Here is an 18,882-nt window from a genome sequence, read left to right on the forward strand (position 1 = left end):
TTGATTTCTGAGGAAATAGTTGCATTAAGTCACATCTCAAGCTCAAAATCTAATCTTTAATTTTCAAAAACATACCTGCACAAAAATTTCTCTATTGAGTAAGATGGTGATTTTCATTTTTTTGTTTCTATTTTTAGCTTGTTGTAAACCTTACCTGGCCTGAAGTGTAGAGGACTGCCTGCTGCATTATTTATTTTTCAATTTATTGGCCCCCTTCAATTGGTGTTAACCTTCGCCCAGTCTAGCCTGCGAGCAGGCTCATGTTAGAGCACAAGCACAAGCAGTGTAGCAGTGAATGGCGTGTCGAGTGCCTCTTCACCAGACTCCACCCCGTTGGATCACTTCGCTCTTCGCCACTCAAGTGTGTGACCAAAGGTTAAGCCCAGTCTACACTTGAAATTGTTTGAATTTTCCCTTGATGCATGTGACTCCGAGAAGGAGTTGATCCATTTACCTTTTGATAATTGAAGGGGTGAGTGCAAAACCATGCTAAGTGATGATTTGGGTGAAAGAAAAAAATTTTCGCGAAAGGGCTTGAATTTTTGCATGTGGTCTTCAACGTTGCAGGAAAACGTGGTCCTGTATTTTTCCCGCTGGTTTTTGCTTTGTTTATGAAGATGCCGCTAGGAAAACGAGTGGTTTTTTGCATACACAATATCTCGAAAATGAAGCGAAGCTTAGCAGAAAAACTAGGGGACATTGCTAAACATACCTAAACAAAACTGCATGCGAAATTTGGAGCATTTTCAACAAAGTTCACTTTTGATTAAAATACCTAATGCCCTTTTCCCACCGAGGCCTTCAAATAAACGAAGCCTTTGTTATGATAAACAGAACCGATCCTTTGTTATAATAGCCAAGCCAAGCCTTTGTCATAAGTCGAAGCCTCCCCTCGGTTTATTATAGCAAAGCATTGGCCCGCTGTGACTGCAAGGACTTTGATTTCACTTAGAAAGCAGCAAAATGTCAATTTCACGCAACGTATAAGCTCAAAAACGTTGATTTTAAGTCAAAAAAGGTTTAAATGTTGATTTCACGATAACGCATGATGGCAAGGAGGTTGATTTCTCTTAGAAACCAGCAAAATGTCAATTTCACGCAACGTATAAGCTCAATGATGTTGATTTTAGGTCTAAATAGGTTTATATGTTGATTTCACCTTAACGCGTGACGGCAAGGATGTTGATTTCACTTAGAAAACAGCAAAATGGCAGGAGCCCATGATGGGCTCCTGAAAATGGTGATTTCACGCAACGCTCAAAAATGTTGATTTCAAAAATGTTGATTTCAGGTCAAAAAAGGTGTCGATAAAAGTAAAATAAAACAAATAAACATTTCACTAAGCACTTTTCCAAATATGGCAACGTCTTAAATGGCTAAAAATCACGAGATAAATACATAGTTTTCGACAAACGCGATCGTAGCTTTATGTCATGCACAGCCATAACTTCCAAGTTCAAAATGCGCTGGTACCTCTTATGCCTGATGAGGATAATAACTTTGGTGGCTGTTTAGTTTTGGATTTAAGAATTTGATGACTTCACGTGAAAACGCTCTATAAATAAGGCTGACAGATTGACAGATTAACAGATTAACCCTTCTGCGCAACGTACAGGTCTCGACACATCTGCATGTCCGCTAATCCCGGAAGCACAAATCACTACAAATCCTGTCGATTTGAAATAAAATCAACGCAACCTGGATCACAGAACTATGTTACAATCAATCGCTACTTGTTGGCCATTATTATGTTTAAACAATCTAGTTACCAGTTCGAGAAATGTCCGCAGAATGTGATCGCAATGCATGCCGGGAAGGGTCTTTACACCTCGTACACAGGAAAACATGGCAGTCCATACAAGACAAATTTTATAAGTCTAAAACCAGTTCTCGCTTTCCAAACTTTGACGCTAGCAACGCTTGGCAATTGGGCCACAACTCACCAGAGGGTATTTTTCTTGGGCAAGAACCGCTCTTGGACTTTGCTGCCTGGCTCGATCTGACTTCGAACGCCAATAACACAATTATGGTATATCAGCTGCCTTCGAACTTTCGGAACACATTTTGATTCTTTAAAATGTGCTGATGTCTTACAGGTTTATCAAGACTTAATGATGCCTCTCAACTACCAGGCAAACATACAAGGTACTTTAAAACAATGTGATATTAGTTGACAGAGCTCTAATGCGGCACATCTCTTTTTTGTTCGATGTATTTCGTTTGACGCTCGATCGATTCACGTGTTGTGTTCATGTCACAATAACCGATGTAAACAATCTGTTCCCAGATTTCCGCTCTATATATGCTGTGAGATTTAATTTTGACTTCATACACTATAAACAGTCTCCTGTTTGCTGTTCAACAAATAAACTCCTAAAGACATGGCTAGGAAAAGCCAAGTATTCTTGCATACGTTATAACTCGAAAACAAAGCAAAAACCAGCGACAAAAATACAGGGCCATGTTTTTCTATTACATTGAAGACCACAAGCCCTTTCGCGAAATTTTTTTTTTCACCCAAATCGTCACTTAGCATGGTTTTGCACTCACCCCTTCAATTGCTGTCTAAAGGAAGTCTGCCTGAGCACATCATAGAGTCCAATGAAGGTGCAAGTTTAACAATTTGTACCATAGCTCAGCCAATCAGATTGCAGTATTCGTATCAGTGTATTCACCAAGATCATTCCAATAGATATTTAAAGATTGCAAAAAAATAAATCAAAGGAGACCTATGGCCAAACTCGTGGATTAAGTAATCTAAAGATGAAACATATTGGTGAACTTGCAATTACTGGTGTATTATTAAATGCTGTTAAAACAAGCCAGGTTTGTACCATGCAAGGTCGCACTTAACCCACAAAGTGTAGGCTTTTTCCGTTGGCTTTTTTTGCACACATTACAAAGACATACGTCCAGAATAGCTAGGGTGGCAAAATTGCAGCAGAACATGGAGTGGTAAAGGCTAAGGGTTCTTGGGTCACAGAGGACACTCCTGCCCAGCAAATCATAGAGTACTCTCCCTCCTTCCCCCCCCCCCCCCCCCTCCCCTTCCCTCACACCCAGATCTTGATGTTGATCTGCCTGCTGGAAAAACTTTCATTAATTCAAGTCGGACGAGCTCACAAACGTTTTTCATTGCATTTCATTCAAGGCTATAGGTAAGGTTTCTTATGAGACAGCACTTCTTTTCCAGTCTGGAACCTCTTGTCTCTCTCTATATATATATTGCACGTAAAATACATCAACATAAGTAGCCTCTTTTGCAAGCATTTTCAGTGTTGATCCGAAAAATCTGTCTACACATATATATGTGTTCCAACAATAATAACAACAGCTTTATTGAAGTGTCAATGTATTTAGTGCTAACTACTAATTGGGGACAAGCTCACAGGGTTTCTTTCCCTTTTCTTATATTTTCAATCAGGAAGCAAAAGTGTAAACAAAAGACAGGGTAAAAATCATTTAAGCTTATCAAAATCAAGTATTTGGGAATTTCTTTCCAAGTTTATGAGCATTTCACATCCCACTTAGAGTTCAGATCAATGTACTAAAGTAAACAAGACAAGTATAGAGAACACAACTTTAATCTAAACTTAACTCGATGCTGGTTGAACATGGACAACTCAACATGAAAAACTTAGGTGTTTAAACTGCAAAGCTGTGAACGAAGGTCCTGCTTGATTGAATGTTGGATCTCACAGGAGATCTAATCAGCCAAATTTGGAAAGTAAAACGATAATACCTCACTACTGCAAGGCTGACACAGCGTCGTAGAGTTAAAACAATATTTTGGTTGGTCTCAGATTTAGATGTTACTAAATTATAAAAATGAAATTACAATATTATACAATGGTGGTGATGTTTGTCCTGTTTTCAATAGCTGTTTCGTTCATTAAAAGTTGTTCATTTCGCTCATATAAGTTCATTAAGGTCAAGGAATAAGACACATTCTCATCAAAGCTTACCACATTAGTATGAGATTTAATCATTTTCAGGTCACTTGCCAGCAAACAAATGCACATCTCCTGGTCATTTTGAACGCCTGGACGACTCAAATGCTCCTGAAATTCAGCCTTCAAGTTGGCCATAGTACTAATTCGAACATTCAAAGTCAACTCCTCTTCAATTTAGCGAAACACCTAATATTAATGGTCATGTAAAAGCTACAAAATCATCAATATTCAGGCCGGCACAATGCATGCATTGAGTAGTGGGCTCGCACTGACTGCACGGTTACTATTCCAATATGGCGTCGGGCTCGGTTGCTATTCCAACATGGCATCGGAGTCGGGCGCTCTCGTTCGGGCGACTAATTACGAACAGTGTCTACACCTGAGTGAGTGAGTGAGTGACACATTTGCATATCAGAGTCCCCACAACAAACACGTTTCTACGTTTCGCGTATCCACGAGTTTAAAAAAATGAGTCTCAAACGTGGTTAAATTATTTGTTGTTGCATGCCAGGCTCTTCTCAAACCCAAATAATAATTTAGTACCTTAAATAATTATGTTAATGGAATTTTGTTATTGGCATTTTTCCGTGAAATAAAAGAATATTTAACTGAAAAAATGCAGTGATTTTTGCCATGATTTAAGTCTGATATCCAACATTAAAACATATTAAGCAAAATTGCATTTTTCATCCTTTCTGCACGTTTGATTTTCACAACCAAGTGGTTGTAAGATTATTTGCATAAGTTAACTGTAAATATTGAATGCAACTGAGAGAATGCTGGTACTGTCCAATTAATTGCATATTATGTCAGTCTGAGGAAATATTATCAAGTTTTAAATTTTTTTTAGCAAGTCCTTCAGAATTAACAATGATAATATCATGGGTGACAAATTACTCCTTAATTTTGGTGTGAAATTTTAGCATTAATTTATAATTTCACATGTGAAATTATAAAATTGCCATGGCAACATCTCTTGTATCTCGATCAGTGCCAAGATGGAGTCGAGATTTAAGATGGTGATCGTACCATTGAAGAATTTACAGAATTAAAAGAAGCGGCAGAAAACTGACTTACGTGAAAGAGCACAATTACCCGGGTGAGGGTTTTTGAGAAGTGGTGTGACGAAAATAACCTTGAAAGATACCTGGAGATGATTCTTCCTGAGCAGTTGCATGAAGTACTCGAGCGGTTTTATGCCTTCATGTGTAAACAAGACGGAACTGATTACGAATGTGGGTCCCTAAAGCAGATTATCCAACCACTCAGTCTGGAAAACAGTGGTCAGAAAGCTGAAGGCCAAGGAAGTTCCAAAATCCAAAATAATAACAATAACTGGCCATCGACAAGAACAAAGTGTTGAAGCCTACAACTCCCAGAACGAAGACGAGCAGCGACAACTGTCTAGCATCATTGATGGCAAAGAAATCCACTATAACCAGACAACCAGTCGAGTTCCCCTTCAGCCGCTAATCCAGTCCACTGCAGCGGTGAGCAATGGCCACGCCTACAATTTCCACAACTGTAATGAGGGTGATAAACCAAGGACATGCCGAACAGGCCAACGCTTCATGCACGACAAGTTGTGATGTATAATTTGTCCACAACCATATGCTCCTTGCCAGCTTGGAAGGTGTTTCAACTTTGTACATTTTCACTTGACTTTCATTTAGGCAAGTATTCTTAGACCATAAAGTAAATTTTTGGTGATGATTTCACTTCAAAACAAACTGTCAAAACTTTATATGGCCTCATGCAAAATTTTAGTTTCAGCTCATTTCTACGGGTGCCATTGTCATTTCTTTCATCAGTTCATGATGAATTAGAGCCAATCATTTAAGAAAGACTTGACAGTTGCCATAATTTTGAAATATTATAAACAAGCACAAAGAATTCAAAAGGTATTTTTTGAGAAGAAACTCAGAAAATTACAAACTTTAGCAATAATGTATGCTTGAAACTAAAACTATATTCTTCATAACGTTCTCGGTTTTCGATAGAATAAACCAGTAAAAAAAGTTATGGTTGTGAGCGTAATTTGTAACCCACGATATTAAAAGGTACTCAAATGGTTTTCTCATGAAATTAAGAAATAATTTCACTTGCATTTTGTCAAAATTCTGATAATTTCCCTTGCCTAAAGGCTCAGGAAATTATCAGAATTTTGACAAAACGCACATGAAATTATTTGCTAATTTCGCTTGTCACCATTTGATTGCACATACTTATCATATGGCAAGGTACTTGTGAGGTAGATCTGAGTGTTTTGATTGGTTCTTTCTTGAAACAGTTATAAGCCATGTACAGTCACACCTCCGGTTGCGACTGCCTCCCGCAGTCAAAAAAGTGTCAAAAGTGTCGAAGTCAAATCACTATATTTGGAACCTCTTGTAAGCAACCACCTCTTGTAAGTGACCACCTCTCTTCAGCAACCAGTATTCCAAAAATAAAATACCAAAAGATTCCGAATCAAATCACTATATTTGGAACCTCTTGTAAGCTCTTTTTCACATATTCACAAGTTATAAAATGACCCAGACTATCCTTGGCAGGCTTAACAGAAAACTGGTTTAATTTTTGTGAAATGCTTTCAAGGGGATTTCTCCAAGAAAACACCAATAATTTAGGCCATAAAAATCTTCCTGGTGATTTTGCCACTGAAAAACTTGAAAAAATACAGTAGAACCACCTAAAATGTCAAGCCTAGGTCCCTTACAGGAGGTGATTGCTTACCAGAGCTCAGACCATATGGGGTCAAAATTTTGCCTCATTAGCATATGGTAACTGCAGAGACTTACTGCATGCACCAATGCCCATCTAAACTCATGTAATAACTTTTATTATTATCCAACTGCAGTGAATACCGCCCAAATAACAGTACAAATATACAGCGATATTGTACAGTTATTTGTACAGTAGAAAACCTGTTTGCCATACAGGTCAGTGCACGCACACAAAACTGTCACACTCTCCCTCTTTCATTGATAAATTTATTGACTACAGCAGTTGGATAATAAATCTCTTATTAGATGTTTTGGTGTGTAGTATCGCTTTATATTTTTACTCATTGTTTGTATTTTGACTCACCCTATGAGCTCGTCAAAATACAGCACAAAATGTGTCACAACACCTTATACAAATTCTGCTCGATCATCTGTCAAGTGGTAGCTTACAGGAGGTTAAAAATAGAAGAAAGTTTCAAACTTTTAGCACTAAAAGTGGTCGTGGTCGCTTACAAGAGGTGGTCGCTTACAAGAGGTGGTCACTTACAAGAGGTTCCAAATATAGTGATTTGACTTGGGAACTTTGGGTATTTTAAAAAACTTGTCACTGAAGAGAGGTGGTCACAACTGGAGGTTCGACTGTATTTAAAGGGTTTCAGTCTTGTAGAGTATATCACCTTAGGTGAGACAAGTTAGAGAAGTCGGATTGTAAGATCAGTATTACATAAGTTATACCTGTTGAGCCACTCAAGTTTGAATACTCCCCCCAAGGCCTTTGCGCTCATTCCAGGAGGCAACACCCATGGCATTGGCTGGCCTCCATGTTTGGCTTCAGATGCAAGTCTGGCAAAACCCTGGAACTTTCCACTCTCCTTTACAGAGAAGATCAGGATGACATTTTTATATCGCTGAAAGGAAATTGAGAATGTCCACAGTTACTAATTTTTCACCACAGCATATAAAATAAGTGATAGCTTCTCAAATCTCAGAACGTTTCCTAGTGTTTATGCACTCAGAATCCACTGGACACAGAAGCACAAATATGGGCAATTAACCAGAAAGTTTCTGAATCTGCAGAAACCCTAGTAATATTTATTTGGAACCATTGTGTGTATATTTAACAATTAGATTATTCGCTCTTGATTTCTATGGGGTGATAGTTGATGAGGCCGTATCACCTCTCATTGTTCACCACTAAATTTTCTCCAATTCTTACTGGTTTAAATTGATCACATGACACAATACTGTTCATCCGCAGAGACACACTACCAGCCCACAGTACCCCATCTGAGGAAAATACCCAGAAGAAATCGCTGAAATTGCATTAAAGTGCACCTAGCCCCCCAATTTTTTTTTTCACTAAAACCAATCCACTTGTTATTTGGAACATTTGGGCAAAAAAATTTCAAATTTGGTTGAATCCTCAATTTTCTATGCCCTTTCAAAGTCGCATTTGAATTGTTATGTGACCGCATTTAGGGAGTGCGGGACGGTGGTTGCTGATGACGTCTACCCAGGAACCAAACACAATAGCACCTCAGTCAGCTCCTGGTATTTGCTTGAGAAAATGGAAAACAAAATTAATCCTTCCAATATATTTTTGGACTAAAATGTTTAAGTATTGTTTCAAAATCATTTCTTTTTCGTCACTGGCATTAGGGTTAAGTTTCGATTTGAAAGACTCCAAAATAAACTTTGATCGAGCACGTTCGACAACCGTGAACTCACTGCTTAGAGCTTTAAGAGAAATTTGCAATATTTGAAGCCATGACAGAGAAAACTTGTTTGCAGAAGAGCTGCTTGTATATTAGGAATGGAAAGTTAGATAGGAAGTGGAGGAGCAGGCAAACAAAAAGCAGGAAAGAAAACACGGACAGCTTGAGTCAGTTGGATGGTAATTTCGTCACCTAAACACAAGATTTCCACGTATGCTTATAGCCTGTTTACATTTGTCCTTAGCGAGAATGTATTTCGTCAAGACATGGTTGTTCTATTAAATCCATACTTTCTGGAATGCTTCGTGTTTATAAGAACGACATAAGTGTTGCAGTTTCAAGACTTGATGACCTCTGTACTCTTGTGGCGTCTTCTCTGAGCAGCTCTTTGCTCTAAAATTTGATCCTTTTGCAGAAGTGAGCTTCTATTTAATGTTTAGTCCATCAACTCAATGGACATAAAGCTTGTTTTAACTCAGTTCTATTTAAGAATTGGGGGAAGCATTGTCAAAATAAAACATCAAAGCCTGACTAGCCTCGCTTTTATGCGACTCATTCCAGGCGCTGACCAAGTGGTCCGCCATATTTGCATTCCATGTATGTTATGTGTCTGGAGGTTTCTCAGTAGAAGCCAGAAGCTAGCGGAATTCCGCCAGCTGTAAAGACGAATGTAGCCACCTGTTCCAGTTATTAAAATTGGCACACATATAACAACAAATTAAGACTTACAGCCTGAGATGTTTCAAGAAGGAAATACTATTTAATCAAAGTGCTCTATGAGCAGACCTGTCAATTTCCCAGTGGATGATGATTGACAAGTGTGGCTTATGGGTTATTCTAGTTATACAAGTTATCATATTGACTTCTGGCTATACTTGTTATAACAGCAGTCTTTAAAAAAAAAAGACTTTTCATGCATACGTCTTAAGGGTCAAGAACTGGCAAACCTCCATGACATGAGCTGCATTGCTCCAATGGATTTACTCATTCTCCATTTGAGCTACTCTACATTGTAAACTTGTTGTCGACTTGCCCAACATATTTTTTTCTTCTCGTCTGAGAACAAAGTGTAGCTGCTTTACACGACTCAACGCCGCTATATCAAGTGCGAATAGGTTGCGAATAAGATCAAAGCAACTCTGCCCACAGGGTAGCTGCAAAAGATCTCCAGAGAAATCAAGATTTTTTTATTATGAATTACAAACGCACAACATGTAAACCATCAGATGCAATTTGAGGTCGATCATGCGAAACAGCAAGGTCACATAACGTAAGAGCCATGTTCTTATCGTTACAAGCTTGAAATAAGTAGATATAGCTTCTTATGGATGTTCTCCAGCAAAAAAGGATTTGACAAGAGAAGAAAAAGACCAGAGGCTTAAAAAAAACAAGCTGGAAAAAAAAGCAGACAAATCTCAGAATCTAACACGGGTCCACAAGAATGGAATATGGGTGCTAACCATAGTATTAAACACATAAGAAACCTTGCTTCAAGGGGGGAAGATACAAAGTACTTCAGCCTTATCTCAAATTGTCTAGAATATATGCGAGTTAGCTAGCAAATATGCGAGATATAGTCTCTTAAAGTGCAAACTTCTCAAATGCTGACGTCTAGTGTGGCTAGCAGGAGTCCTATTTGACCTTTTTTCCAGCAAGAATCTATTTTTTGATGACTCAAATGACCTCAAAATCACACTCTACACATGTGATCATGTTGCGATTATTAAATCTACTACTAGTAGTAAACATAGATTAAAGAGTGCATTTAAGTTTTGGTGGACTTGGTATGTTAAAAAAAGAAACAAAAATTCTAACGAAAGCATTTTGTGCCTGAGCTGTTAGGTAGGCATGAAATTGGTCTCCCTTCAGCAGGGGCAAAAACAAATGAATTGGTCGCAAAGCACATGCATACGAGAGGGTTTGATGTCATTTATACATATATTATGTAATATTATACATAATTCTGTGTTTTATACCCAGTCCGTAGTCTGTAGTCTGCAGTCAGCAGTCTGCAGTGCATGTTTATACTGACCGTGTAAATCGACACCAACCATGTTTGTTCCGTTGGTATGCGAGACAACATGCTTTTAGTACCAAAACTAGGACAATTATTTTGTTTACGAACATGACTTTGAATCACCTTGGCTTTGGGGTAACAGCTACAGGGCATTTTCACTTCCGAAACAATGAAATGGAGGACATGTTTGTGTACCAAAGCAACCCTGTGAGAGTTGAACTCATTTCCTATGTAAACAGTTTCGTTGGGTTTATGTTACATAGGCAGCGAAGTGAAACTCATTTCCTCCTTTGACTTATTCAGCACAAAGCAGCATTTGTTCCAGTCGAAGAGTAGGGGGTACACAACACACAGCCAAACTACAGCTTTCTGTTCGTATGAAAAGTCGTACACATTTCGTGAAGACATGTCTGCAAGGTTTTTAAATGCCATTAACTCTGACTTCAAACTTAAAATAAACAACTTATCTGCTACAGTCTTCAATAAGCTGCCTCGAAAAGTCATACACATTTCGTGAAGACATGTCTACAAGGTTTTAAATGCCATTAACACTGACTTCGAACTTTAAATAAACAACTTCAGTACCCACTACAGTCCACAATAAGCTTCCTCAACACTCGAAAGAATTTTTTTCGGGGGGGGGGGGCAAATTGGCGTCCCCCAATAAATAAATAAATAGATAGATAGATAGATAGATAGATAGATAGATAGATAGATAGATAGATAGATAGATAGATAGATAGATAGATAGATAGATAGATAGATAGATAGATAGATAGGGTAGGGCAGGGCAGGGCAGGGCAGGGCAGGGCAGGGCAGGGCAGGGTAGGATTCACAGATCTTGAATTTTCCGCATTACGCGATTAGAACTGCGTCCTGTCGAATGCAATAAATAGACATATAAAGCTTTTTGCAAAGCCCTGATTTTTTTCAGGCTTCTTTCCAATTGCTTAAATTGGAAAATTTACTGCCATGATCATTCTTCACTTTCATCGAAAACCACAGTTCAAATATGAATTATTTCATATATATATATGGAGTGGTCACGTGTAGTGGCAGGAAATTTTGCTCCAAGTTTTTCACTCAACTTTTTGGGCATTTTTGCGCATATCTCAGGCCCATCGGGCCGATCACTCTGATCTGGGTATCATTGGAAAGATCTTTTCCTCCTGCTGAAGTTGAGCACAGATGATGCCAATTTTGGTCAAAGACAATGACATCAGAAGTGGAAGAAAGGCCGAGGCTCATCACAGCCGGCACAGGAGTCAATGGGTTAAAAGGAAGAGCAATGTGTTCAAGATTTCCATTTACTAGAAAACAATTAAATTTATGCTACACAAATTCAAAATTCATTCCAAAGGAAAATGATGCTTAACCTCACCTTAAATGTTGCATTCAGTTTCTTTTCATTAGCCTTAGGAGTTGACCAGACACCCTGACAAGGAAAAAAAGATTGTTTTATAATGGTTTCAAGTGTATCTATCTTAGGATTTGACATCTTCAAAATACACCCATAAGGTTTCTCCCAAACTAATCATTGTGATTGCCATTCTTTTCCCCTTCTTATTCTAATATTGCTTTTTGCCCTTCTTATTCTTTGTTTCCACTTCAACCTGACACTTAATGTGCAGAAATTGGCCAAACATTATACACTCTTCTTCTCAATGGCCAATGGCATCACATTGGAAAGCTGAAATACATCAAAAGGACCTTCCATGGCATCACAGGAGTTATACAGTATACATGTAGTGCAAAGGTAATGCAAGAGAAATGCTCAATTTCGTTCCCTTTTGTTCTTCTTAATTTTGTGGCATGTTGAGCAATAATTTGCTGGAACATCGGGTCTGATATCAAGTACCCCATTTCTATTATGCCCTCTGGCAAAGCCAGGTCTCAAAAAGGAAATTATTTAAAAAAATATTTACAAGCTGACTTACTGTACCTTGGCTTTTGAAAGTGCTACATTCTCATGATTGTTACTCTTCATCACAAAGTATCGTGCCTCATCAAAGAAGTCATCTAAATTGAACTTGTTTTTGGCTTTGGATGATGCCCTTGCCACTTTGCTTTTAACGTGAAGCGGACTATCAACTGAAGAATTATCACTTTCATCACTAGATTTGGTTGCTACTGCTGGGGAGGCAGCCTTTCTTTTCCTTCTCTTTACTTTAGTCCTTTCTTCTTGTAGTTTTTGTTCTCTGTCACTTGCATTTTCTAACACAAAGAGAAATCATTCAACATTAGCAATGTACTAATGCAAATGTTAAAATTTGTTGCGCGGAGATATCATACACTATTGGCCATTACTGTGCAGTGACTCCACGGTATAGAAGACTGATTTAAAGAAAGTGCATGGCCATTTTGCCAGGACCAAGGGAATTGACGGTAATAAAGAGGTGTCCGTAAAGAGAGGTTCAACTGCAATCATTTTATTTAATTTAAAAAATGAATGGTCCATGATATATAACTTATAACAACTGATAACATTTAATTTTAATACAGTCATGAGCTCTGATTATGATAACATCCACTTAATAAAGTCAGTATGAAAATCAAGACTTGATATTTTGTCAAACAAGTTTTATGATTTACATGTAATGATTGATCAATGATTAACCAATTTACATCAATGTCAATTAAATTAATACTGTAAATTAATTGCCTGGTTTGATTTTCATTGATTTAACACCCCAGGGTTAATAGTCACCTTTGATTGATGGCCTCATTGGAATGAGAATACAACTATGCATATTCAAGGGACAAATGCATTGGCAGCCGCTGTCGTAGATGCACCATGCATAGAGTGAGCTTTAAAAATTTGACTGTCTATTCCTGCTGCACTTATAAAGGTTCGTAGCTAACATCCCAATGTTGTAGAAGTGACTGGTTTGTGGGGGCATTTAAATGAAATAAACAACTTGTCAGGAAGGTAAGATGGGATAACGGGTCGAACGTTCCTGGATATTTTTAGATATTGTCTAAAACAATCTACTGGACAGAGCTTCTTGTCTTGGTCAAAGTGGGCAAAAAATGCTTCTGCTGGTTTATCTGCACTGCCAGTTTTTCTAGGGATGGTGAGGTTGAAAGACACCCCTTCTGGAAAGATGCTGCAATGTCTGAGATCCAGCGAAGCCAAGGTGGAAATCCGTTCAAGACAGGTTAATGCAAACAGGGTGAGTAACTTCATATTGAGATAGCCTTAAGTGAACGGGTGCTGTTTTTCCCAAAGAAATCATGCATTTAATCATAACATCAACATTCCAGGTATGGGAATACCTGGGCTTTGGAGGACGCTTACTGAGAGCTCCTTTAAGGTGGCTCCCTATAGTTTTAAGATTGCACGCACGCTGAGGACAAAAGCTCAAGTAATCTCCGTGCTCTCGAAGAAAAACGTCAGTGTTTTTCGATATTTTATTACGTCAACATGAGCACAACAAGCAAAACTGACAGTGAATTTTCTCGCGTTTCCTTCGGTGAAATTTTGTAAAACTTGGCAGATTGGTAGTAAATGTTTACTTTAGTTGGAGCTCGTTTTTCAGGGAAATCTGTAAGACCAGTTTTTTCGCAGCGGTAAAAGACGTAACTTTGCAAAAATAAAAAAACCTGCCTTTACAAACCCTACTTTTTTCGTGTTTAAAATTCGTGACCCGCAGGAAGCAATATGCTGTGAAAATTTTGGAAGATTTCACCGAAGGAAATTCAAGAAAATCGCAAGTAAAGCCATAAAAAAGTAAAAAAACATATTTGTCTGGGCATTTCAAATTCAAGACTAAAACCAATTATTTTAACAGAGATGATAGTAAAACACTATTTAATCATTGCTTATTACATGTAATTAGTTTGAGAGGACTGGGTGTAAATATGAATGCAAAAATGGCATTCAAAACATAACACTTGCGTGCGCAACGCCACAAATGATTACCCTACGGAGCCACCTTAAGGAACCTTGTAACGTAAGGATGCTGACCCACTGAAAGAATTGTCTATCTTTGGATGAGTTGACGAAATAGCAGAACGAAGGACGTTAAGTGATCGGTATGCTAAGCCTTCGTTAAAGAGTTCTGTTGAGAAAATTAAAATGTCACTTATAGATGACGAAAGAGGATCAATTTGTCATCCAGATATACAAGGAGGTGGAGGTACAAGTAGCTGCGATGAGTAGATCGGTAACGTTTGTTGCAGCTTGGAAATGTTGGTAGAGATGTGAAACACGGCCAAGTGAAGGTGAGGATACATTGGATGAACTTGGTTCAGGTTGGTCGGGTCCACTACGAGGGTTGGACCGTTCAGTGGCAACACTGGCCGAGATATTAGAAGTCTCAGCAGAACCAGCCACCAGGGCTGGGCTTGCCAAACTGGAGCAACGAGAATTAGATCCATTTGGTCAATTGTTACCTTCCTCAGGGTTTTGGATATCACATTGAAGGGGGGGCATAGCCCTGTAGAGGAGCCCAGCTTATCGTAAAGGCATCTGTGTGGATGGCTCCCAAGGTCGGGTCTCCAACTGATGTAATCCGCGAGTTGGTTGGTTACACAACTCGCAAGCAGATCCATCTGACAATTCAGCAGAAAAGGCTGAATAATTGTTTGGACCAACTTCCACTCGCTCATGTCCTTGAATTATCTGGACTCCTTGTCCGCTGAGACGTCTCTTCCTGGGATGTGAGAAGCTATCACAAGGATATCTCTTTCCTGACACCAATCCCACATCTCTAAGGCCAGAGTCATAAGTTGGGGGAACATGTACCCCCTTTGTTGTTGATGTAAGCGATGGTGGTCATGTTGTCTATCTGGAGAGATACGGTTATGTGAGACTTCATGTGAGAAATCATCTCCAAATAGCCATGATTTTGCATTAGGCAGAGCTAGTTGCGCGAGGTTTGTCCTCGAACAGTTTATGGCTGCAAGGACTCTCTGTCGTCTCAGGATAGACAGCTGAGCATTGGCTGGGCCTAAAAGGCAAAGAGCTTGTTCAAAAGCTACTTTAATTTCCTCATAGGGTGGAGCTGAATCATTTTTGATACAATCACGAAGGCCACAAAGTGGGCCTGTGGCAATTAAGAAAACACACTGAACATTAAACATTTCCTTATCCCTTTCTTGTACAAACTTTTTCACTTTAAATTGTTGATCAAGTTTTAGAGCAGAGAATGCATCCACTTCAGGAGTTGCCCAGTCATCCAAAATAACAAGAGATTTCTGCTAAGATAAAAGATAATTTTCTCCGAAAATTAGTATCCAGAAACTTGGAGAAAGAAGCTGATGGTTTCTGGGAGGTTGACTTGGCAACTGGGTCAAACAGCCCATGATCATCACTAGATTTCATTGAGTTTTCAGCTTCGTCAGATGTCTTAATAGACTCTGTTGGTGCCTTAGTAGGCGCTATGAGTGCCTGAATAGGCTCTACGGGTGCCTTAATAGGCTCTACGGGTGCCCCAACAGGCGTAGTAGCAGTCTTAAAAGACACTTCGGTCGCCAAAGATTGGCTAATCTCCAAGCCTGACGTTTCACCAGCCATAATCGACAAAGCATCATCATCAGTATCTGCAATTGTTTCTGGTTGATTAGCTTGGGACTCAAACGAGTCTATTTGGTTGGAAAGACATTCAATCGACTGAAGAATCTTCTAAAGGGAATCGTTTTTGTCCTTACGCCGTTTCAGCGGGGACCCTTCATGATGTGGGTCAGGCAATGAAACAGAGTTTTGGTGGGAAGATGGCGACCATGAGCGAGACCTTTAACCCGACTCGTATCTTCTATGGGACATGTTCAGCGATTTTAAATATCCTGAAAAGCAACAAATATCACCTAAAAGAAACCTTTGTGTAAAAACACAGAGGTATAGCCTAAAAAATGGTTAGAATTTGTAAAAAAGCAGGGCAAAAGCAAAATACTTACTGAATGGTTTGAAGCACAAGGAAAAAAGCCACCGAAGCATCATGGGACCACAAGATCTAGGTCCCAGGACCTTGTGGGTATACCCAAGCCCCTTTATTGTTTCTTTAGGGGGCTTCGCCCTTCTGTTGGCATTAAAAAGTGGTTTGAAGCAATAACCAGGAAATTCCTACCATTTGTTGTCTCATATATTTCAAACAGAGTCTGTGAAATATAATTTTTGGGCCCACAGTTTTAGCTAAAACTGTGGGCCCCTTTTTAATAAAAACTTAGCTAGTGAGCAGCACTCTGCGAACTGTAGCCCACAGTCGTGGGCCCCAAAACAAAGTCCTTCATGCTATGGCCTCTACGAAACCACCAGATGGGAATCTTGAAGACTCTCTCGTGGGCAAAAAACCTGGCAGCAAACACAGTGGCAAGCAACGTCAAAGTTGTCCCACGAATCAAGAAGGCCAAAGATCCAGATCGAAATCAGCATAGCGTTCTAACCAACCTCGATTGTCGTCAAAAAATGCCAGAGGAAAAGGTTCCGATCACCTAAGATAGACAGTCATTCTCTGAAGAAAAAAAGGTTGTTCAAGATGGCTAGAAGACCGCTATTCCATTTATTACCACAAAACTTGGAAATCCATAACTTAACATCATTGCAGCTTACTGATCGGCAGTCCAAGGTCCTTGGCATGGGATTAAAGTTTAGACCTTCACTTCCAACCCAAGTGCTGCTCAGTTTGACCTGCAGATCAGACTTCTGTCGGAGAGTTTGTCTTCAACATAAATTCGCCAACTGTTTACAAGACCCGGATTTCAACCCTAGACTTTATATCCCAACTGGCTGGAATCCACCGCGAGAAAACCCAGACCTTGGAGACAAACTCTTCGCTGTCCGCCAGGAGCCACATGAGAGCATTGCGGTTAACATACCGTACTGGAAGAGCAATCTTACAAAGCAGGAGCGAGAAGAACTTCAGGAACTGAAATCCAACCTGCACATTAAAGTTTTGCCTACAAATAAAAACCTGGGGTCTTCGCTATTGTCTACGGATTGGTCCCAGAACCCCTGCCCAGTTCACTCTCAGTTTGTATTCACCTTGACAGTCAGCTGCAGCTTTTCCCTTGCAGAATATGAAAGAACAGAAAGGGGCAGCCCTAAAACACAGAATCCAGAGTCCAGATTCCAGAGTCCATGTTGATAAGATATAATCCACTTGATAAGACATAATCTTAGCAGTGTGTAAGTTTCATGTGTGTATTTTCATTCAAGGTCCAAAAATTACTTACAATTACTGTCTGTCAAGACAGCTTTTAATTTTAATCTGGTGTTTTCAGTTGATTTTCTTTGATTTTAAATTTAGTAATATGTTAAAGTAGAAAAGTGACAATTTCACTTTTCACGCAATGTTTGGAACTTGATACTTTTGATTCAATTTCCTCAGAAAGGAGTGTAAAATGAAACCCTTGTTTTCTCGAAACACACAGAAGATGTGCTTGTTTTCTTTTTCTCTGCTGGAAAAAAATGGAAGAAAATTAAACATCTGATGAAGAAATGGAATAGGAATAATTTAGTTTTACTGAAAATGAACTGATAAACAAGACCTAATTTGAGGAGGCTCAAAAGTGTTTTTTGACCACATGAAGAATGGATACAAAGATACAGTATTGTGCAAAAGTGATACAAGCTAATTTCAACGAAATTCCTGGGTTTTCTTGGCTTTTAAAAGAAATTTCGCTTGAAATGATATGTCAAAGAAATTTCCCCAAATTTCTGTGACACCAACTGTTGAATTTGTTCGACCATAAATAGTATTCTTTCTCAGTCATGACCTGATCACTTTGTTGGACGCTTTATTTCAAAAGTTTGATTGGTATTAGACCATGTTGATGTCATAGGAAATCTCTTTCCCAGGCCCCGCACCTAAATTTCTACAATTCACTCCAACCCCCTGTCTTCCCCAACCTCGCCAAACCCCTGGATTGACCACGGCAAATTTTGGGCTCCTAAAAAAGTGGCTGGGTCTCCTAATTTCTGAAGTTAGGAGCGCAAAGCGCATCTTAAAAATTTCCTTAGGCGACAGCCTTGACAACTCCATGAACTGTTAGCTATGAAACTCACCTGGGTTATTTCATTAGGAACACTCAATTGCTGACTTAATACAAAACCCCAAAACACACAGTTCTGATAAATACAAGACTTGAAATGAATCACTGAATACACTTGCCAAAATGCCATTTTTACAGCGTGTAGAACCACACGATTTTTTGTGCCAACCCCGGTCTCTGCATGGCCTTGCATTGTTTGCTGCCACAGCAACCGTTCATGACCAAGAATCACGCACTACGAATGAAAGACTAATGAAGAATTTGAGCTACGAATCAGTGTTTCTGTGGCAGATATACCGTGCTTGAGAAGACCAGTAAAGCTGTCTACAGATGCAAAAGCATGTATAGATCAGAAGATGTGCAAAAACGGCGAGATCAAAAGCCACTAGATCCAAAGAAGTTGGCAAAACGTGGATTTACCGTGAATTCGTCCGCCACGCGAAGGTCTTGCCACCAGCAAGGCAAACTCGTGATAAATTTTA

General features: G+C 39.1%; 1 protein-coding gene and 1 pseudogene across 4 annotated transcripts in view; both read right to left on the minus strand.

The window, feature by feature from the left end:
- The window catches only part of LOC110055160 (uncharacterized), a 105,484-nt gene that overhangs the window by 28,701 nt on the left and 57,901 nt on the right, over positions 1 to 18,882 (minus strand). For all 4 annotated transcript variants that reach the window (XM_089286673.1, XM_020761531.2, XM_089286672.1 and 1 more), the window contains exons 6-8: positions 12,351 to 12,622; positions 11,790 to 11,843; positions 7,412 to 7,584 (exon numbers count right to left, since the gene is read on the minus strand). In XM_089286673.1, coding sequence (XP_089142799.1) covers positions 7,412 to 7,584; positions 11,790 to 11,843; positions 12,351 to 12,622 — 499 coding nt within the window. The remainder of the gene's footprint in view (positions 1 to 7,411; positions 7,585 to 11,789; positions 11,844 to 12,350; positions 12,623 to 18,882) is intronic.
- LOC149114049 (uncharacterized) lies at positions 12,584 to 17,550 on the minus strand (annotated as a pseudogene).

This window comes from Orbicella faveolata, unplaced genomic scaffold (genome assembly GCF_042242905.1).
Source record: "Orbicella faveolata isolate gen_17 unplaced genomic scaffold, um_ofav_v1 contig_14, whole genome shotgun sequence".
Lineage (NCBI taxonomy): Eukaryota > Metazoa > Cnidaria > Anthozoa > Scleractinia > Merulinidae > Orbicella > Orbicella faveolata.